The sequence below is a fragment of the Grammomys surdaster genome, unplaced genomic scaffold, assembly GCF_004785775.1.
Source record: "Grammomys surdaster isolate TR1022 unplaced genomic scaffold, NIH_TR_1.0 125852, whole genome shotgun sequence".
Classification (NCBI taxonomy): Eukaryota; Metazoa; Chordata; class Mammalia; order Rodentia; family Muridae; genus Grammomys; species Grammomys surdaster.
The window spans coordinates 1,586,732-1,608,820 of NW_021620678.1; the positions used below are offsets into that span (position 1 = coordinate 1,586,732).

At 51.8% G+C, this 22,089-nt stretch overlaps 1 protein-coding gene across 1 annotated transcript in view; it reads left to right on the plus strand.

Moving 5' to 3' along the window:
• Positions 1-22,089, plus strand: part of Cacna1i (calcium voltage-gated channel subunit alpha1 I) — a 98,633-nt gene that overhangs the window by 23,292 nt on the left and 53,252 nt on the right. Inside the window, exon 4 of the mRNA XM_028789847.1 lies at positions 14,317-14,414. Coding sequence (XP_028645680.1) covers positions 14,317-14,414 — 98 coding nt within the window. The remainder of the gene's footprint in view (positions 1-14,316; positions 14,415-22,089) is intronic.

The window sequence follows — 22,089 nt, forward strand, 5'->3', positions numbered from 1 at the left end:
TCACCATAACCATTGTCACTGTCATCACCATAACCATTGTCACTGTCATCACTGTAACCATTGTCACTGTCACCATCACCATAACCATTGTCACTGTCACCGCCACCATCAGCATAACCATTGTCACTGTCACCATCACCATTATCATTGAGGTCACTCAGCAGGTCAGAAATGGAGGGCAAACTTAAGCGTCATCTCTCAGGAAGCCTGGATGGCTTTAGTTGGGAGGATCAGTTCACCCAGGAACTTAAGACTAGCCTGGGTCATAAATAAGTCTTGACTAAAAATGAACAACGCCACACGCCACAGTCTGAGAAGCCAGGAGAAACTTGGTTCCATTTTGGCCATTTGGAGCATCACTCGAGGCTTTCTGCTGCTCTCCTGGAGTCTGTCCGGCAGCCAGGGCTGCAGAGGGCTCTGTGGAACATGGGTGCTGCCCTGGAGGCCAGGTGAGGAGGAGAGCCGTATGCAGGTCAGTCCTGCTGGACTCACCATCTAGGACAGTGTCCAGCAGCTCTGTTGGGTTGATGGGGGTCTGTCCACACTTGGATTAGGGCTCTGGTCAGCATGCTGTGTTTGCCTGAGAGCATTTAACCCAAGAGTCTGATGGAACCAGACTGGGGACATGGGACTTGACGTGGGAGGTAAAAGACACACAGGCACTAGCCACGCCTAGTCGTGGCTCAGTAGGGCAGGAGTTAGGAGAGAAGAAGGCTGGTGGCTATGAATGGGCATGTGCCTCTCAGTGTCTGTGAGGGCATGTGTATGTGTTTGTACTTGAGTATTCTGCCGTCCATAAGAGGCAGCAAAGCCACCTGCAAATGGCTGAGAGGGAACTAGAGACATCGAGGCCTGGAGGCTGCTGAGTTCTTGGGCTCTGTCCTGAAATGTAACAGTTTGTCTTGTTGCTTTCCTTCTTGGTGGTGTTGTTCAGGCTCCCAGCCCCCTTGTCCCTAGGGATCTGGACCCTGCCTGGAGGCAAGAAGATTTCAGATGGTTTCTTGGGTCCCAGGTCAATGCCTTTGTCAGGTCTGTTCTCATTTCGGGCTGACTGGAGAATACTCTTAAGTAGAGTTTGAAAGAAAAGGTTTTGGAGAGTATCATTTTTTAATCTTGGCTGTGCAAACTCGTCCCTTTGATCTTGGGATGGGAAGGACAGTGTGTGTCTGCTCTTTCATAGGACTGTGATTTTACTCTCTTAGAACTGGTGACATTGTGCTACGTGAATTGATAACATGGGGCTGCAGGGGACCAGTACCACCCTGCTCCCTTTTCTTGGAAGCCGACAGCTTTGTCTAGCCAAGAAGCTGGTTGTTTTCCTCTTTGTCTCCAGAATTCGGACTTCCTCCGGGTCGTCTGGAACTTGTAGCTCCAGTTTCGAGCTCTCTGTTGGCTTAGAGCGCTTGCCCAGGGCTCAGAGCATGTGCCCAGCTTCTCTGGTTTTCCAGCTCATTCTTCTGCTCTGTCCTCCTCAAATTCCTGTTAGCTGGATCCTCCCTCCTCTCTCTGTCTCTGCATCTGTCCTGGGTTCACCTGGAATGGGAGGGAGCTTTGTGAGTCACCCCTGGGCTCTCAGCAGGGTCCTCCCTCTCTCTTCACTGTCTCTGCTAGAACGGTCCTCTCCTCTGTCGTTTTCATCCCCTGGATGTCTTCTCGCTCTTGTGTTTTTCTGGGTTTCAGGACAGTTTGTGCCAGTTTTGTTTTATGGATATGCTGTTCACCCTCTTCTCCCTGGGAATACTAATGATGCCTCTCTAAAGTCCCTGATTATGGAAGGAACCTCAGATCAGCGAGTCATTTTCAAGTAAAAAAAAATCAAATATGAAGAAAAGTAGCCCTTGTGTAAATCTTAGCGTGCACTGCTGGTTATTATGCTAAATGAAGGATGGGTGAGATGGTTGCCTGGACACAGCGTCTGGGAGGTGTAGAAGAGGGCCCGGGGGACCACTAGAGCTGAGTGTCAGCCTGGTGATGGCCTCCCATAAAGACACCACAGGTTGGTGATGGGCAGAAGCCTTTCCTGTTGGGCAGAAATGGCATCCGTCTCTGCCTGGTAAAAATCTACAAATTAGCTTGCAACTTGCCAGCATCCACACCTTTTAATTAACAGGAAAGAGTAAATCAAACAAAGGCATTGTCCCCTAGATACTGAAACACTATCAGGCAAGTCTGTTAGCTCGTGCTAACAAGGGCCTTAGCTGGCCTTGAATTCAGAGCTCACCTGCCTCCGACTTCCCAGGTGCATGACACATCAGGCATATTTTTTCCTAACTTGTCTCAGGGATGCCGTTTCTTTGGTTCTACCCTTCCCACCTCAAGACTTTCCCGCTCCTGCCCGTTAGACCTCAAGCTCAGCCCTGTTTCTTGTTCTGCTCCTGTCTGCTACCACACCAGGATCTGCAAGCTGGAGCAGGGGTGGACTGCCAGCCTCAGCATCCAATATTCCATGACAGGCTCTTCTGACCACAGCCCTCAGTATCAGGGAAGGCTGGCATAGGGCTGGTATGGAAAGCACGAATTCAGAGTCTTATTGTATCACTTAGGTAGGTCGAGGGTGGGGGTGGGGTGTACTGTCACTCTCATTGGGACCCCCGCTGATACAACTCATCTATCAGATAACACGGGAGACTTTCCCCCAGAGTCATGAATACCTACAGATCTAGCCCTGTACCAGATGCGGAACCAAACCTACCTTTGTCTCCAGAATCTTCACTATCCTGGGAATGGTGTGGTGGACAGGACGGGATGAGGGTTATAGTTGGTACTCCAGAGCTCCCCCTTCCCACTCTCACCCAGTTCTTACCACCCCCGAGAGCTGCCCACCCAGCCTCCAAAGTCCCATCAGTAGTAGAAACATTGTTTCCAGAGTAACAGGCCTGACATCCCAAGGATGTTTCCTCCCTTCCTGTCCCACCCCTTCCCCAAATTACTGGCTGCCTCTTCCAAGCCACAGAGGGTGACAGAACCTCTGAGTTGCAAGGTTCCTTAGAGGTCACAGCGCTTTGTCTCCAACTCAGTGGTGCTGACTTGAGATCAGAGGCCCCATCAGTACGCTGCCCCTGCAGGGAGCTCACTATCATGCCAGGCAGCCAGTCTTGAATTAGAACAGAACAAAGTACTAGAAAGTTCTTTCCCTGAGCTAAAGTTTGTCTTTCTGTGGCTCCCACCTGTTAGTACCGTTCATCCTTGGAGTCAGAATTTATTGAGGAGTGCGTACACACCAGGCTTTGACCCAGGAAGTGGGGACAGAAGATAACGGAGCCAAACGCTCTTCTGATGTCATGGAGCTTAGAGTATAGGAAAAAAAAAAAAACAAAAGCAAAATAGACATCACAGACACAACCTAAGTGGTTCCACAATACTGCCTGGAAGGACCAGGATACCACAAGAGGGGTTGGAGTTAAGTGGCCCTCAAGACAAAGAGCTGGGGAGGGAGGTGTCCAGCAGAGGGGAGACAACGGAGTCTTAGGAGGAGGGCTCAGGCTGTGGGCCACAGGCTATGGAAGGCGAGTAAAGGAGCGCAGAATGTGCGGGGGCTGAGATATGAGGCTAGGAGACAGGTCTGAGGTTTCTCACATGGGGAGAGGCCTCAGGGAGGGGTTATGTACAGACCCTTCACAGCCTTCCAGAAGCCTAGAGATGGCTTCATTTCCCCTTCAGGGTAGAATGTCTCAGGCCCTCCCACCACTTGTACAAGGACAGCGTTTTTTTCAGAGTGACTTGCTGGATTCCCAGCAAGCTGTCTATTCTTGCCTGGAGGACAGGAACCCAGCCTCCACCGACAATCCCTTCCAGGCAGATGGAGAGTAGCATCCCAGTAAAGTGCAGGCTCTGGTAGCTTGTCCCCTGGTCACGTCTCTCTCACCTTGGGATGAATAGCAGGTGACTTTTAAACTCAAACAGCTAACTTGGCCCTGTGGCTGGTGCTTTCATCGCAGACGGGTCCCTGGAGGAGGGACCTAGCTGTTTGTTCTCTGTGTCACTTACTGCGTGTGCTCTGCCTGGGCTGAGGGCCCTTTCATCCTTATTTCTCACCATGTGACAGAGCAGAGACCTCTGCTCTTCAGGTGTGGCCGAGCCACTCTATGGCCTTTTCACTTGAGCAACTCTCTCTTGCCTAGTCCATTAGGGGGTCATGAAATATTCAATCACGGTCTTGAATACTCTTTGCCTGTATGCCTCCCTTGGTATGCCATGCTGAGTTCCATCTCCGCCTCTGTGCCCGGGCATGAAGTGACCAGTGCCAGCAGCAAGCAGGGAATGAGACACTGAGGCTTGGTTGGTCTTTTGGGGAACAGGGGCCTGCGTAGGGCTGTGGGCTCTTTGGTGGATGAGAGCAGGAAGCAGATGTCAGCACTTGAATATGAAGGTCCTTGAAACCCGAGGACTGTGACATCCCAAGGATAGTCTTTGTGTAGGAAAGAGCTGCTTCCCCAGAGACAAGGGCGTGTGCTGCTAAAATTCCTTCCCAGAGGAGATGCAAGCACTACCTCTTTTCCTAAGGCCCCACTGATAAACTAAGGGTTATCCCAGCTTCCCTCAGGAATGGGTGAGGAGGGTCAGGTCACAAGATGCGTCTTTGCCTTAAATATATGTGGTAGGCCAAGGGAGACTTGGGAGGGGGTTTCTGACTGCAGGCTACAGAGAAGCTCACATCCCCGTTGGGTAAAGGTTCTCTGGGCACTCCAGGAGTGACAGGTGGAAGGAGGGGGATAGTCACACACAGCAGTTTGCAAGTTGGGATGGGTGGCCTCCTCAACCTTCAAACACAACCTTCATCTCTCTCTATGGTTCAGAGAGCAGCAGTGTCATGGGGACAGTCTCTTGGGCCCCACTCCAGGGATGTGGACCTATCAGGCATGGTAGGACCTAGGAATCTACATTCTCCCAGGGGTCCTGCTGTGGTGGGCCAATGCTCTCAGAGAGAGTCAGCTTCTGTGACCTCCATAGGAAGTTCTGAGAGAGAGAGAGATGGAGATCATGACTCCCCAGCTCTGGTTATTTGTGATAATTCGTGAAAAGTCTTCCATGCCAGAGCTAACATCCTTGTGATTTTCCCAGTCATTTCTTCCATGGTCATGAGGCAGTGGCTGGAGCTCTGGATATCTGAATTGAAGGCCATATGGAAGGGCGGAGAGACGGCTATGCCAGCCCTGCCTGTCTACTCGGGTCAGAAAGCAATGTTTTCTTTACCAAATCCCTTCCTTTCCTAAAGCTCTTGGCAAGAGTCAAATCTCATGGTTACTTTTAGCTACAGGAAGGCAAAAGGAAGCAGAAAACATGTTTGACTTTGACTCACCAAACCGAAAACAACTACTCCGTGGGGTCAAGTCAGATTGGGGAAGAGGATTCTTGGTGGGCAGTGTCCTTGTTGAAGCTGTGGTCCCTGGTCACCACTTCCATAGCTCTGTCCAGGCTGGCTGGGCAGGGTCTGTACTCTGCTGAGGAATCTAAACTTGGCACTGATCATACAAGTGCCACAGAGACCATTGCCTGCCAGTGAGCCCAGCTCAACTCAGTGGCCAGGGGGTCATTACTGGACTGTCCCCAGAGGCCTGTGGAGGAGCCATCTTCCCATGTGGCTGTGATTGTGTTATGTGTGGCTCAGGGAAGCTCCAGAGTTGTCAAAAGGCCCAAGAGGCTTTGTAGACTGTGTCACTGACCAATTTACTTTGAGGTCTTCTCTCTGACAGCAGGTCCTTAGTCATGGACAAGGGGAGGCTCCTGACATTGCTCTCCTGCCTGGTGGGTGAGGTGCTGAAGAGTGAGGTCTATTATTGGGTGGGTGTGGACCCCAGAAGGTTCTAGTTAGAATCTGAGTATAAATGTTGGTTTGCATACGTGGCTGGTTAGAACAGGTGATGGTCACTGTGTAGGCCCGTTTCCATGGAAACAAGATGGTAGCCACTGTGGGGGTTGGGTGAATTGCCAGAGATCCTCAGACCTGCCTGATGAGTCACACTGGTCAGGTGTGAGTCAGGCAGGAACCTCAGAGTCATACAGCGATGGGATTCTCTCAGCTCTTTTACGGAAGCCTTCCATGATGGCTAGTGCCAGAATCCTCACAGACATCCCTGTCTGAGCTGCTATCTCTCAGCTCTGCTGTTCCTTCGGTGCTAACTTTCCTCACTGGAGTTGGCTGCTCTGCGCAGGATGGCATCGGCCGTCCCCCCCCCCCCCCCCCCCACTTACTCATCTGCCCTCTTCTACTCTGCCCATGAGGTCCAGAATGGAGCCTTCTCTACTCAGATTGGCTGGACTGGGCTCTGTGTTCACTCCCGAGCCAGTCTTGGTGTGTGTCAGCTCCACCCATGCCTCATGGCTTGAGAACAAGGAGGGTATCCCAGGAGGACAAGAAGGGGAACCCCTGGCCTTGGGTTCCTTGGAGCACAGCCAGAAGCTCAGACAGCCAGAGCTGGCTCATGAGTTGCTTGTTGATGGGCTGAGGTCGTTCACGTCTACCGTCTTGTGCTCAGCCCCAGGATCCCAGGACCACAGGCTGCTCTGCGGGTGAGGACGTGGATGCTCACAGAAGCTGGTAGCCTGCTCCAGGTTGCCACCCTACATAGTGGGGTCTGGGTTTTCTCAGATACGGCTGACCCCGTGCTCACTCAATGAATGGGGAATGTCACCTTTTCAGAGGTCAGAATAATCCACTAGCCTGTCCCAAGGTCTTGGGAAGTCTCACTGACCCTCAGGAAGCTGTGAGGCGAATCCTCAGAGAAGAAATGTTTCCTCTTGTCCTTCTCCCACTTGCCTGTAGCATAGCCCCCCCACCCCAATCAGGTGGTGCCGAGACCAGCCTGAGCTCACTCAGGGAGGCAGACATTGTAAGTGGTGACACACACACACACACACACACACACAGACACACACACAAATTATGCACTGGGGATGGCTCAGGGCATAACATGCTTGTCTTAGAATTTGGAACTCAGGGTTGGGGATTTAGCTCAGTAGTAGAGCGCTTGCTAGGCCCTGGGTCCAGTCCTCAGCTCTGGGATGGGGGAAGGGGGGGGGGAGAAAGAATTTGGAATGATAATACTCTCTTAAAAGTCACATAGCAGCTCATCTGTAATTCCAAAGATCTCAAGGCCAAGACGGAATTCCTGGAGAAAGCTGGCTAGCTAGACTATTCCTATTGGTGAGCTTTAGGTTCAATTAGAGGATTTGCCTCAATCAGTAAGAGAAAGACTCCCAACACCAGACTCGGGCTTTTACACACTCTCGTGTGCTCCACACATGGGAACTGGGGACAGGAACACACCATACAATGACATGTGCAAAACAAAACAATCAGGCATTGCTGAGTGGGGGGTGGGGCTCAGCTCTAAGCCTAACACTGAGGCTGAGTAGTATGAGCCTCAAAGGAGGAATCTGTCTACAAAACAAACATACATACATATTTTTTCCTGAGCGCCGAGCACTTATCAGCCGACCCTAGCAAAGATGAGGCCTTGTAGCACAGCACTGAATGAAGACCAGCAGTGGGAGGGTCGGAGTCCCTCGACCTTCCTGGTTCCCACCCTCCTGGGATCTATTGTTGTAGTTGTAACACACCCTAAGACTTTGTAGCCATCCTTCAGAGTGCAGGATTCCCCTCTGAACCATGAGCTCAGGTTGACTCAGTTGTACTCCTTTTCCTCCTTAGTCAAGCGGGCTGACCAATCTCCAGGGGGAGGCTCCCTGTAAGGAACTGTGGGTATCTCAGTACTGGCATGCTGTAAGAAATGCCACAGGCTGGCTGGGTGCGGGGAGCTACTGTTACGGACCACAGACATGCATTCCTAATTCCAGAGGCCAGGAGGCCAGGGTCAAGCTTGCAGATGCTTTCCTTGGTACATCCTCACAGGATGAGGGGCGAATAGTTGTCTTTGGTTTAATCTGCAAGGGCACCAGTTTCACACCATGAACCCCAAGGACCCCACCTCCTTGTTCCAAGCATTTGGTCATTAGAATTTTAACTTATGACTCTGGAAGGAATAAAAACCAACTACAGTCATGAGTAAAATCACCTCGATGGCTAAGGAACTGAGTCAAGAGCCTCTCTGTTGTTCCCATGGTGACTCCATCCTTTGCCCCTTCCCTCCCTTCACTCCCTCCACTAAAACCCCTACTATATGCTGGGTGTCAGGCTAGCGTCCCAGGCTGATGTCACATCCAGCCCCCTCCTGACAGATGATCCACCATCCCCTCCCAGTGTTGTGCCTTCCTTGCTGAGAATCCTATGTTCTACCACATTTTAAGAAAAAGCCCCACAGGCCTCTCGCAGAGACGGGAGAAGCAAGCACAGACACCGGCCCTGGATGGGGTGTTTTCTAGGAAGACGCACCCCAGGCACTTCATGTTGCTTCTCAGGGGCGCCACACACTCTTTTATTCATTCTGTCCCTCAAGGTGTTTATTTGATAAGCTCTCACAGGGAGCCTGCCTGGACTCAAGGCTGGGGAGCAGGGCTGGCTGGGACCCTGAGGCATCTCTGAGGATCTGGGACATGCAGAGTAAGCGTCAGGGGATGGAAAAGAGCAGGACACCAGACAGGAGAGCTCAGCTCAGCATGGTGGTGGGAAAGCCAGGAAGGGCTCTTTAGACACAAGGACCAGTCGGGCGAGAGGCCTGGAACACTGGGAGCTGGAGCTATTGCCTGACATTGGAGTAGAATGGGTAGTGGCCAATGCTGGGGGTGAGGCCAGAGGACTTCTAGGGTTATGGCCTGGCCTCTCTTGCTTCTTCCTGCCTGGGTATATGTGACTTTCTTCAGGGTACATAAAGGTAGACAGATTCAAGAAGCTAGGGAAACTCATGATGGTTCATACTTACTGGCCTTTCCTCATGCTAGACCTCGTTTTAGGCCCCAAATCTATGCTAGAATTCATTTCCATTGACCAGCTCTCTCAAGGTCACTGGGTAGTGGACTGGGAGTGAGCTGGGGCTAAAACCCGGTAACACGCGCTGACCATTGGACCACACTGCCACCAGGGATGCTGGCCACCTGCCATTTGCTGTAGTGGATTGTGGTCACTTAGCCAGCTGAGGGGGAGCTTGAGAGGTGTGATGAGATGGGGGTAGGGTTAGGTTCTTCCACACCTGGCTGTGCCCTCTGGGTGTTCTCTGAGCTTCAGTGTCATCTGCAGATAGTAGGTGTAGTAACCCAACTGTGGGAGAGTTTACCAGAGTGTGTGTGTGTCTACTTGGTGGCTACTGAATGCTTAGGAGGCCCTTCCCAGCCTGGCAGGACTGAGTGGCAGGTGGCAGAAACCCAAGGCCTCCAGGCTCCCTACTCAAGCCTCAAGGGAAGAAACAAGGCAGAACGGAAGGCAGACTGCTCCAGCCCAGGACCCAGCCCCAGCAACTCTTGTTTGGCCTTTCGTGTTTGTGCGATCCTCAAGCCACGCTGAGGCAAAATGGCGTTCAGCAGCTCGGGGTTTCAGGCCACATATCCAGGGAGGGGAGGCTCCTCTTAGCCGTTTCAGCTCAAGGACTGGATTACCCTCAAGGACAACCTGGAGCTGCATGCCCATTATGACCCAAGGATAGTGACCAAGCCAGGGGGACATGTCTCCTTCTGAGCAGTCCTGGGCTTCTCCTCAGAGCCAGGAGTTACAGGAAAGAGGCTCTTTAAGCAGGAACATTGGGAGGTGCCCTGAAGAGTCCTCCTCACGCTCCTCCCTGCTTTCTCCTCACCTGGCCCCTACCTCAGCCTAGCCACTCAGAGAGAACAGCTGAAACCAGGCTCCGTGGTTCACTGAGTGCTTCTCTTGGGTGGATCTGGGTGGAAGTGTTTCTTTAAGGCAGAATTGCGTTACCCAATTAGGCGCTTGGGAGCTGGCAGGAGCTGGTGGGGGTTGTTGATTTTTTTTTTTTTAAAGACGTTTTAGCACCAAAGCTGTGTGATAAAGTAACTGTGTAATTAGGAATTAATTTCTCACTCTTGAAACTGATATCTTACTTGGGGCCTGAGGGAAGTCAGCCCCATGGTTACTCACCCACTCACGGGCTTCGATTCACCTCATTAGGAGCTAGGACAGGGGCTCAGAGACCACTTTCAGGTTGACAGGAGGAGGGGATGGCTTTTGTCATTGCAGGCGGCCTTGGGCACAGAGTGGGTGGTATTATTCACATTTAGATGGATTCTCCTGAGTGTCTCCAGGGTGTGGGCAGCAGGTGAAGCTGGGCATGAAGGTCAGAGGTGGGGAGATGGGCATGCCCAGTGCCACAGGGTATGTGTGGGCGCCGTTGCTATTGGCCTACCTCCCTGAACTCCATGCTGAAACTGGATCCCAGGGTCTCACATGCTCACACTAGGCAAGTTCTCTGCCCTGTGCTGCAGCCCGGCGTTGCTACTTCAGTTCCCAGATATCCCTATGGTCTCTCCGGGCTCCTGGATGGGGTCATACCTGGACCACTCCGAATAGCTCATCCTTACTGTTTGCCTCTCCTCCCTTCCCACGCTTCTGTATCCATTCTTGAGTATATGAGCACTCTGAGTCCCTGGCTCCGTCGGGGGGTGGGGGGGAACCCATCCCGGCCAGGCAAGTGGGCTGTGAGGATGGTCAGAACAGGGGTGATGGTGAAGTTCTGCACTTGGTGAGAAGCAAGACATGCTTCATGGACGAGCAGAGGAGGTGGGGGGGGTGCTCTGGTACTGCAGAGTGGGGTGAGCCTGGCTGAAGGGAGGAGGAGGGATGAGGGAGGAGTAGGGATGAGGGGGGAGGAGGAGGGATGAGGGAGGAGTAGGGATGAGGGAGGAGGAGGGATGAGGGAGGAGGAGGGAGGAGGGGTGAGGGGCGAGGCCAGACTGGAGGGCCTTGAAGGGTGTGGTTGGTGGTTTGGGTCTTCTGAGAACAGTGAGAGCCACAGAAGGTTTTAAGCAAGCACACCTCCCTCCGAGGTTCAGGTATGGTGATGTGAGATGGTTGGGCTTGGGGGAGGGGAAAGACGGAGACAGAGAACAGAAGGGAGGCGGTCTCAGGCTGTCAGGAGACAGGGATGATGAGATGCTGTCTCAGCAGGGACAGTGGAGATGTCAGCAGCTGTCCCAGGTTGGACTTGCTGGTGCAAGAGTCTCTGTCAGGACAGCGAGGTTCCCGGGGCAGAGACTTAAACACACAGTTCTGGCCTGCCAGTCAGATGTTCTCCCCTGACTCTCCCATGACTGTCCAGCATCCTTTTCTGACATCTTCCCCTCAGGGAAGAATGGGAGCCTCTGGTTCTCCACTGTGCACCTAATGTGTGCTTCTTACCCACCAAATGCATTTAGATCACTGTGCACCCTAATGTGTGCTTCTTGTGTACCTAATATGTGCTTTTCATGCACCAAATAAATTTAGACTGTCCTCCTCCTTGAGACTGGAAATAGGTGCAGCAGAATGTCCCAGTAGGGTCAGGGGACATAGAAGAGGGTTTAAAAGAAACCGACCCTAGAAAGCCCCACAGTGTCCAGTTAGTTCATGTTTCTAAAGAACTTGGTAATATTATATATTTCCCCCTTTTCAATTAGCTGCCAGGAAGCTTGGAATTCAGATTTTGATATTAAATTCTACAAGATGTTGGGGGGTAGGGTTTGGGTTTTTTTTTTTTAAGTGGAGAGCCTGAGGGATGCACTGATGGGGTTTCAGAAAATTTTGCAGCTCGCTCTGGAGGGTGTACACCTGCCTGGAGACCTGGAGGGTGAGGTCCAGGGTGGAGGGAAGGGGCTGGATTAGTGAGCAGTGTCTCTCTAAGTCTGTTCCACCTCAGCTTCGAGGTCTTTATGTACTGCTGGACTCCAGTTGCTTGGGTTCCTCTAGGGAACAGAGTATAGGGGTAGCTGAGTCTGAACCCAAGCCAGCGAGTCCGATCAGCTTCCACTGTGAGGATGCGTTTAGACACTGTTGTTAACTAACTGGGCAATTGTGGGCCTTGGTGATATCCGGCCACAACCCTCAGCCCATCCAGGATCCAGGGAGACTGTCTATTCTCCTTGGTTATGGAAGACAATGTAAGAGAACAGTTTCTCACCAAGATGCTGAACCTCCCCGGTCAGCCTTATCCCAGCCCTGTGCTCAGTGCTGAGAGTCAGGCTGTGGACCTGGGGGCTCTGGGAGGGAGATGGTGGTGTGAGTCACCATGAGGGTCCTGGAGTCGGGGACTGAGGTGTCCTGAGGATCCCCTTGCTGAGGCTGCTCTAGAGCAGGGCTCTCTCCAAAGTTAATGGACACAGGTTCAGAATAGTGGTTGCATTCAAATGTGGGAGCCTCAGGCAGACAAACACAAAGAACTAGCAAGACAAAGCCCTCAAACAGCCCCACCTCTCAAGCCTGCTTTGTTTTGTTTTTGATATTTCACAGGGGTAAGAATGGCTCTACGTCCCCTCTGTCCTGAGCCAGGCAGCTGTGCCACGTGGGTCTTTGTGGCACAGTGGGTCCTTGTGGCACAGTCCACGGGAAGCCCCTGTTCTACACTCTTAGCAGAACATTCCCTGCACCTCCCATGACCACACCCAGAGGAAGCTGTGTAGGCAGGAAGAGGGTCTACAGAGTGGGTGAACGCTGTAGGGGGTTCACCATGCTCTCTCTCTGTGTGTGTGTGTGTGTGTGTGTGTATGTGTGAGCATGTGCCGCCCCCACAGTGCCTCCGTCACAAGCATCCCCCAGCTGCTGGGGAGAGCTCTTCTTCACAATATGAAGATGACAGTTTGGCTCACCCACGCATGGAATCCTCACGCGGCCCACTCCCTACTCCCTGCTCAGCCCTCTTGTCCTCTCCCATACCCAGGCCTCAGTCTCACCCTCTCTGCTGGCCGCTGCCCTGCACCTTCCCCTCCTACCCTCCCTTCCTCAGATCGTTCTCTCTGATTCTAATCTCTGAACCATTTTTGAGGTCACCCATTCTGAATTTAGGCTAAAGCAGGAGTGTGTATGTGTGTGTGTATGTGTGTGTGTGTGTATGTATGTATGAGTGAGCTCAGGTGTGCACATGTGGGGGTTGTGCACACAGAGCGAGGTATGGACAAGAGTGTGGGGAGAGACGGGGCATCTCAGGTGAGGCAGCTTTCTCTCAATTACTCCTCAAGCGACAGGAGGGGGCGGTGGCTCACAACAGTTGGACAGGTTTATTGGGTGTGTAGGAAAGCCTTCATTTCCCGCCCACACTGGTGACAGGTGGAGCTGGCAGCCTTGCCAGAGCCAGGGTGGGATGGGGGGAGGGTCTATTGAGGGACATCTGAGGTTAGCTGTCGGGGAGTGGGCAGTGGTGTCTCAGCAAGTAGCATCTGACTGATGCATGGACCATTGCGTGGATCATTAAGATCTGCCCAGTGGGAGATCTGGGAAGGCTCCCTGGAAGAGGTGATCACCAGCAAAGCACTGCAAATGGAATGGGGAGAAGGGTGTGGGGGTGAGGCTGACAAGGAGACCAGGGCAGCCTTGAGGCTGTCTCTTTTGTTTGAGTCGCCCTTGTCCAACAAGTCTGCGGTTGAGACATTTTGAGTCCCCAGAACTGGCACTGGTCTGGTGCATTCTGGACTCAATATGGAAAAGCTTCTAGTGCTCCAGGACTGTGTGTAGGACATGATTCCATCCCAGGAGTGGGACAGTTTCTTCAGGCAGAAGAGACCTGAGGAAAAGTCTCGGCAGAACGTCTGTGAGCCTGAGGTGGTAGTTGAACCATTCAGAACTTCCAAAGAAACAACACCCCCGCCATATTTTGGAGATGTGACACAAGAAGTCCATGCTAGCTCAAGGTGGGGGAGAGAGGAGGCTAGCCCCATCAAATGGTGGCTCTAGCCTTATCTAAGGTGACCTAAGCCCTTAACATCATCTGCCATATCTTGCTTTCTTACTGAGGCTTTGGCCCTTGCTGTAGTGGGCCCCTCCTAGGCCCTTATCTGTGATGGAGGCCTTATAAAACCATTTTTTTTTTATGTTAGTGACACCCAGTTTCTATGTGGTGCCAGTCTGAGGTCCCTCACCCCTCTAGGGTTTAATCTGATGGCCAAGTTTGGAAGGGAAGTTTCAGAAGTGGGACTGACACAGGTCATGGTTTAGATGGCTAGGGTCTAGGTGACAGCCACCTGGCATGGTCCTGGCTCTACAGTAGGGATCTGTCTCTGTTCCTTCTACTCCTGCCCCGGACTATACCTGCTCAGTCACTGTGGCAGGTGGGGTCTTGCTTTTTTCTAACCTTGCTTACAGAGGAGACTGAGCCCAGGGGAACATCACAGCTGGAATTTGGTCCTTTCCTTACTCTAGGGACTGTGGGTGGCTGGGTGGCCCCAGCTTGAGACCTGGTTCTGCGTCTCTTCTATGCCACCCCTCACTCTCTCCTTTCTCCATAGGATGGTCGAGTACTCTCTGGACCTACAGAACATCAACCTGTCAGCCATCCGTACTGTGCGAGTCCTGAGGCCTCTCAAAGCCATCAACCGTGTTCCCAGTGAGTTGGTCCTCCCTGCCCACTCATTACTGACCGCCCAGCTTGACCTATTTATTCACTCAGAGAAGATGGATCAGTCCCTTTCTTGGCCAGAACCACCCTCATGGTGCTGGATAGATGTCACCTTGCTCCCATATGGGCCGGCATGTGGGACCCAGAGGTGCCGAGGGTGGGTGGGAGGTAGGTCTTGATGCCTCTGAGTCCTCAGATAACTTGGATTTCAGGACTTGAGAAGTTCAACTGTTCTGGGGTAAAAGGTTACTTGGGGGTGGTCTCCATAGGCTGTCAGAGGGGGCCTGTGTAAGGAAAGAACATGACCAGCCTAGCAAGAGTGAGTTTAGTGCATCCTGGGAAGCCAATCCTGGCAGGCTTAGAGTTTGAATCTGTCAGCTACTCATGCATAGGGCTAGTTACACCTTTGTTACCTGCCTTCTCACACACCCACACACTCGTCTGTCCATCCACCCACCACCCATCCTACTCACCTGTTCATGCATCTGTCCATCCACTCATCCCCACACACCTATCTATTGCCAGACTTCTTGGACCCATCAGCAGACGAATAATGACATAGAGTCTAACTAATTCTATTTCAGCTCAGGTGACCTCCCAGCTAGGTCATCTAACTTGATTAACCCTATTATTCTGGTCCATGTCCCACTATGTGGCCCGTCACCTCTCCCTCTCCCTCTCCCTCTCCCTCTCCCTCTCCCTCTCCCTCTCCCTCTCTTCCCTCTCCCTCTCCCTCCTTCTCCCTCTCTCTTCCAGTACATCCAACCTCCTCTGTTTCCCATTGTCAAGACTCCTAGAGTCTTCTCCCAGAGACCCTCTCTCAGACTGGAAGTCCCACTTTCCCTTTCCTGCCCAGATATTGGCTGTCAGCTCTTTATTAAGCTAATCAGCATGTGAGGAAAAAATATGTTTACTGAGGCAGGTGACAAACCATAAGAATAACAATACCAAAATCTGGACAGTACTCAGCTCTCTGCTGGTACAGAATTAAACACTGAATAATACAAAGATGACCTTCGCACAACGCACCCCAACACCTACCCACTCACTTGTTTATGGATCTATTACTCATTCACTCACCTGTCTATGCATGCTTTCTTGTGTCCATCCACCCAAGCATCTACCCACCTGCCCTTTCATCCATCTGTCCATCCTCCCATCTATCCACTCATCTGTCTGTCTGTCTGTCCCATTTACTACCCATCCACTCACACATTTACCTATCTATCAATATATCTATCAATCTACCTATCATCCATCCATCTATCTATCTATCTATCTATCTATCTATCCATCCATCTGCTCATCTACCCATTTACCCCTTCACCCCGCTTTCCCATCTTCCCGCCTAGTTATCCATCCACCTATCCATCTCCCCACCTACACATCTGTATACCCGCCTATCTACCCCATACCCACCTTACACTGAGAGGTTGCCTTGAATCCACAAGCCCTGAGGTCTGCTCTGCATTTCCCAGTCTGTAGTCCTTGATGTTTGAGCCTTACATTTACCCAGGGAGGGATTTGGGCTGTTCTTATTTGGGGGGATGAAGAAGCAGCTTCAAAGACATGGTTCCCTCCTAGAGGATGCACTGCCAGAGAGTAGCACATATACGATGCCTCCTCCACCACCCTATGTTAGGAGTGGGAAGAGGTAGGGACATAGGCTTGGGACTTTTAGGTCTATCTGGAAAGTCCAGGAGATGTCCTTCCCTTCCCTTCCCCTTCCCTTCCCTTCCCTTCCCTTCCCTTCCCGTCCCGTCCCGTCCCATCCCCTCCCGTCCCTTCCCTTCCCTTCCCTTCTTTCTCTTCTATTCCCTTTCTTTCTTTCCTTCTTTCTTTCTTTCTTTCTTTCTTTCTTTCTTTCTTTCTTTCTTTCTTCCTTTCATGTGCATGTGTGCTTAGTGTGCATGTGTGCATGTGCATTTGAAGGTATGTGTGTGTTTGCATGTTTTCCCGATTGCACAGAGGCCTGAGGTTGATGTCAAAAATCTTCCTTGACCACTGTCTACATTACTCTTTGAGGCACAGTTTCTTAACTGGACCCAGAGCTCAGTGATGCAGCTACTGTGGCTAGCCCATTTGCTCTGTTTCTGCTTTCTAAGGATTTCAACCATTCAGTGCCTAGAACTGTGGAAGGAACCCCTCAACATGTGTGAGACCCACATGCTCAATGAACACATTGATCCATCCTCCCGTGCAGGGCCACAGAGATGCTAAGGCACAGAGAGTGGTGTCTTGGGTCCAGTAAAGCTCAGGATGAGGGTTGGGGAGGGCATCTGAGCTGAGACCTTGGAAATCTGGGGATTAGCTGCAATGGGAAAGATCAGTGAGGCAAAGGGGAGTGGGGCATGGCTGGAGCAAAAATCTAGAAGTCATTAGCCTCTGACTATTGGGGATCTCAGACACAGGCTGCTTCAGGAGCCAGGTGAAGACCAGGGAGTGGGCTTGAGTCTGGTGTGACTGGAGAGGTCAACAGGAGAGTGTTTCAGACATGGCTGTGTCAGGAGTGTGGGGACAAGCTGGTCCCTGAAGCTGTTCTGGTATCTCAGGGAAGCAATGGCTAAGGTTGGGCAGGGCAGAGAGATGGAGGGGATACTCCTGGACCAGCTCAGGTCTGAGAGTCATTAGCATTAGCTTTGAGCCACTAAGGGAAAGGCTCAGCCCTAACTACATAGAGCAGGGCCCATCTCTTATTGCCCCGCCTGTAATGCTTCTATTTCTGTCCTGGGGATGGGAGGGGTGGCTGCCTTCATCACCAGTCGTGCTCCTGGGATGGAGCCTACAGGCCTGGTCACTTTAGAGGTGAGGGGAATGTGGTAGGGCATTCTCCACAAGGGCATTCATACAGGATCTTACGTCACGGTCTCCATCAGGCCCAGGATCTGACAAGTATGGCACAGCCGTGTGAAGGGATGTTAGCAAATGCGATAGGCCTGAAGGGACTGGACAGACATGCAGGGTGTGGGTCTTTCTCCTGCTTGATGGTTTCTGAACAGGTGTGTGGATATGGAGATCTACATGTATTCACAGGAGAACACATGTGCACACATGTGAATGTATATGTGTGTATGTAAATGTGTGGTGTGTGTGTGTGTTTGTAATTGCTTGTGTGCCATGTCATGGTGTCTGTCACTCATGAACAAATATATGAAACCTGGCCACTCTATTTCTCCACGTTTCCCAGATCCCTGGCTGGCTGTGTACAGAGCTTGTTAAGTGGCTTTGGGACTGAGGTGGTCTCTCAATGACCCAAACACCAGCTTGCCCATTCTCAGGAGAAGGGCAGGGGTCAGTCTTGAGCCTAGCATCCCTATGTTCCTGTAAGTTCCAATTATCGAAGCTCTGGGCACAGATAGTCAAGGTAGGCTCCAAGCCTTGCCTCAGTACCTTCTATCAGCTAATGGCACCCCTGGGACTCCTCAGATGCCCTCTTAGCGGGCAGTTATCTCTCTCAGAGTTCAGCATTGTGGAGTTGCTGAGAACATGAACCATCAGGATCCAAAATACCTTCAGATCAAGAAAGCAGCTACATTCCACAGAAAAGACCTTAGGATAAAACTACTCTTCCTCTTTCTCTTTTTCTTCCCTCTTCCTCTTCCTCTTTCTCCTCCTCTGCTTCTTCCTTCTCCTCTTCCTCTTCCTCCTCTTCTTCTTCCTCTTCCTCTTCTTCTTTCTCCTCCTCCTTTTTGAGACATGTCTCTACATAGCCCTGTCTGTCCTGGAACTCACTCTGTAGACTAGGCTGGTTTTGAACTCAGAGATCCACCTGCTTCTGCTTCCCTAGTGCTGGGATCAAAGGCATACCTTGCTACTTCCCAGTTTAAACTAACCTCCTTTAGTAACTAAACCCCAGGAGTACAGGACAGTTAGAAAATGGAGATACCCGAAGTCCAACAACTCAGCCCCTCATTCTGAAGGAGAAGCTCTTTTGTCCCTGGTTGTCCTGTCTTCCACTAGGAGTCACCAGGTAATGAGTGACCTGACAGGGGGCCTGGGCTCTTTAGCTGTGTCTGCCTTGGGATGTGTTCAGCAGTAGCCTGCAGCTCTCCATTTCACCACTAGATGGCAAGCTAGAGAGCCAGCCTTGGACAGTCAGATTATCCGTGATTAATTGGGAAATCAAGGAGGCAGGGTTACCTGAACCTTAAAAAATGCAGTGTAGGATAGAGTCTTAACTTGATCATCCATAAATACCCAACTAGGGATCAGAGAGTGCAAGTCCTGTTCTCCGCTTTGTTGCAACATGGGCCTCAGTTTCCCTACTGGCACAGAGCAGAAGAGAGGCTGAGTTAGCTATATGGTTCTCAGCTTTGATAGTATAGGAAGGGGTCCCAGAAGTCAGAGCTCTTGTTACAGAAAATTTCAAAGTATATCCGTTCAGCCCACCCCTGCAGCTTCCTTAGCTCCAGCCTTTGGTGGATGAGGGAGACAGGAAGGGAGAAAGGTGAGGAGAGAGGCAAGGTCTGAGTTCTGGCTCTTTACTGTTCAATCTCTTATTAGCTACTGCTCCTCTCTGGGCCTTGGCATGATGGGACTGGATTATCTGCAAGGCTGCATCCCCTTCTAGGCCTGCCTCTGTCTACATCCCCATCCCCAAGTTACCACAAAGTTTCCTTGAGTCCCATTGGTTGAGATCTTTCAAAGTGCAAAGCTGCCTTCTCCTTCAGTTAGAAACTTGGGCAGTCACTGGGGAACATGGAGCTGGCCCATGCTGCATCTAGTGGTTGCACTCCAAGCTAGGCTGTTGAAAGGGCGTCTGCTTCAAGACTCTGAGCAACCTTCAGGGACTGAGTTGTGCCTGGGCTTAGAGTCACCGGTTCTGTCACAATCTACCTTCCCGCAAGGAACCCTGGGTTGGTCTGAGTTGTCTATATAGAATGGAGAAGATACTTCAAGATACCCATGGATGGGGTGGGGTCAATACTACATTGCAGCAGGAAGCTCTGAGCTACAGCTCTCTCTACTGCACTGTCAGCCCAAGGTTCTAATTCAGCTCACCTGCTCTGGGATCCCAGCAAGCCCTCTGTCTTTGAATCCTCCAACTAGAAAGCGGAGGTAATATTACCAATCTCTGCCCTGTTGCGTGGCTGCAGTGGCGTGGTGTTTGTGGAGAACCTCCTGCAGGACATCAGGTGTGAGAAGTAAAGGGCAGGTTCTGGGTTGAAGATGTGAGTACCTGGGGACATCTTTGTAGAGGCTGGTTTTAGAAGAGTCCATCAAGGACTCAGAGTATGGGTGGGTATTCCTGCAGACAGAGCATCCTACTGATACATTCTGGAGCTGGTGTGGCAGGGCAGGGAACTGCACATTGGGAGAGTTAAGGACTCACCTCTCATCTCTTCCTGTTCCTGACTGCTGGTGTTATTACCCATCATCCACCTCCATGGGCATCACATCATTTTGACCACACAGCAGGATGGAGATTGCTCCAGTTAACTCTGGTCCCCTGTTGGAGGATCTGAAGACAAAGGAACATGGTGGGAGTGGGTGGCTCACATCTGGGGTTTAGTGATAAATGGCAGGGGTTCATCAAGCACTTGGCCAACTGGATCACTGTCAGGCCAACTGTGCTGAGAAGGGACAGGAAGACACGGGTCTTTCCTGGAAGGACCTAGGGAGTCTTATTTGGGACAGGTTCTGGGAGAAAGAGAAGCTGTGGGACACAGCTGACATGGACATTTTGTCTTCTCTGGGAGTATGTGGTTTCTTGGGTTGAGTCAGGAAGGAGGGAGAAAGGAGGAGAGAGAGAGAGAAAGAGAGAGAGAGAGAGAGAGAGAGAGAGAGAGAGAGAGAGAGAGAGAGAGAGAGAGAGATGAGGCCAGGACCCTACTACCAAGAACTGCTTGCTGTCTTCTCTGAAGAGCATGGTGGAGAACATCTGGCCAGATGTCTGCTTGAGAACCCAAAGGGCTTGTGGGACATGCTAGGGGGTGGGGCCAGGGCAGTCAGTTCAGGTCAAATGCTGAATCGTGTTCTAGGAATCTGGAGGACTGCTGGACAGGACACTGGGTAGGAGTAAGACTGTGAATTGGCCTTTTGACTGCTCTTCATCTGAAGTAGTATTGCCTGGGTCCTCTACACCAGAGCCATGTATGGTCAAAGCAAAGATTCATCTGTAGCCCGTCATCATCAGCTGACACCTGAACCCCAGGTGGTGCTCAAGGGTCCAGGGGTCAGGGCTAAGGCACTGCAAATGCTTTGAGGAGACCTCACAGAGGAGGGTGACAGTACCTTAGGAAAATGAGCGTTGCTTGGGACACTGTAGGTGAGTACATCCCCAGGGCGTGGGCACACACTACTCTGGTGGAGGTACTCAAGGCCTGTGGGATGAAGACAGGGTGCTCTGGGACTCGGTGTCTGTCTTCAACCTATAGACCCCTTCCAGGCTGGGCTGGTGCCAGCAACTGTGACCCTGGCAGTCCAACCGTCTGCTGCCTGGCCCGGCCTCCCTAGCCCCTGTTGTGCCTCTGATTAGTTGGCTTGGCAACAACAGGGCAGCAGACGGCTTCTCCCTGAGCTCAGCACTTTCCTCTCTCCTGGCTGCTCTGTGCCCTCCACCAACCTGGCCGGATCAGAAAGCATGCAGCCTTGGGGGCCAGACCACAGCCGTGGCACATCTCTTTCTCTGCTGTCCCTCCTGTCCCCGGCATGTGGGTTGTGCCCTGACTGAGGCTGGCACATGTCCCATGATTTGTGCTTGAGTTAGCCTGGCAGTGTGGCCGAGCTAATCTGAGTTGACAGCCCCTGTCTGCAGAGCACCTTGGACCTGGGGAGGAAATTCCTACTAGGAAGTGAATCTCCCTCTCGCTGTCTCCTCTATGGTCACCGTGGGGCCTCTTCATGTCTTATCCATCATGGGGCTCTCCATCTCTTAGGGTTGGGATGGAGCTGTTGTATTCACTTCCCTGTCTGGCCTTTGCCATTACAGCACCAGTTTTGATGCCATCTAGACCCCTATCCCCGCCGCCACTCACGTCACACTCCTACATCAGACCCTTCTCTCCTGAATCCCACACTCTTAGCCCTAGTGAAGCAACTCTACAAGGATGGTCAGGGACCCCAAACTCCACATGTCTAGATGGATTCCTGTCCCACTGATGGCTGCTCCGTGACCCCAAGCCTTCCAGCTATCCCTGATGGTTTCCTTCCTCCCACACCCTATGCCACATCTCTTGAACCCACCTTCCCAGTGTCGCCAGGATCCTCTTTGTGTCTCCATGCCACTCTGTGTCATCTGGACCTGGCTCTCCTGTCCTTTAGCTTATCCCGATGGCCGGTGTGGACAGGTAAGACACATAGGGACAGATGGATCAGATGCCCAGTGGCAAACTACTGATGAGCCGTGAAGTAGGCCTAAAGTGGCTGGGATAATCTCAACAGTGAGATTCAGGATGGGGAACCCATTCCTCCTGCCTCCCACCTTTATACGGCTACCACTGCCTCCCTGGTCACAAAGCCTATAAGCCTGTCCGCCATATGAGATGGGCTCACGTGATGGCATTCACTGGGCATTTGCCCAGGATCCTGAGAGCTGTTTCCCAGTGGCCTCTTCTGCCCTGCCCTGCTCTGTTCTCTGTGTCTGGCCGTGCCTGCTGCCTGAAGTTCATTAGTACGGACATGACTCTTTACCTCCTTTGCTCAGCATACTCTTGCTTTTCTG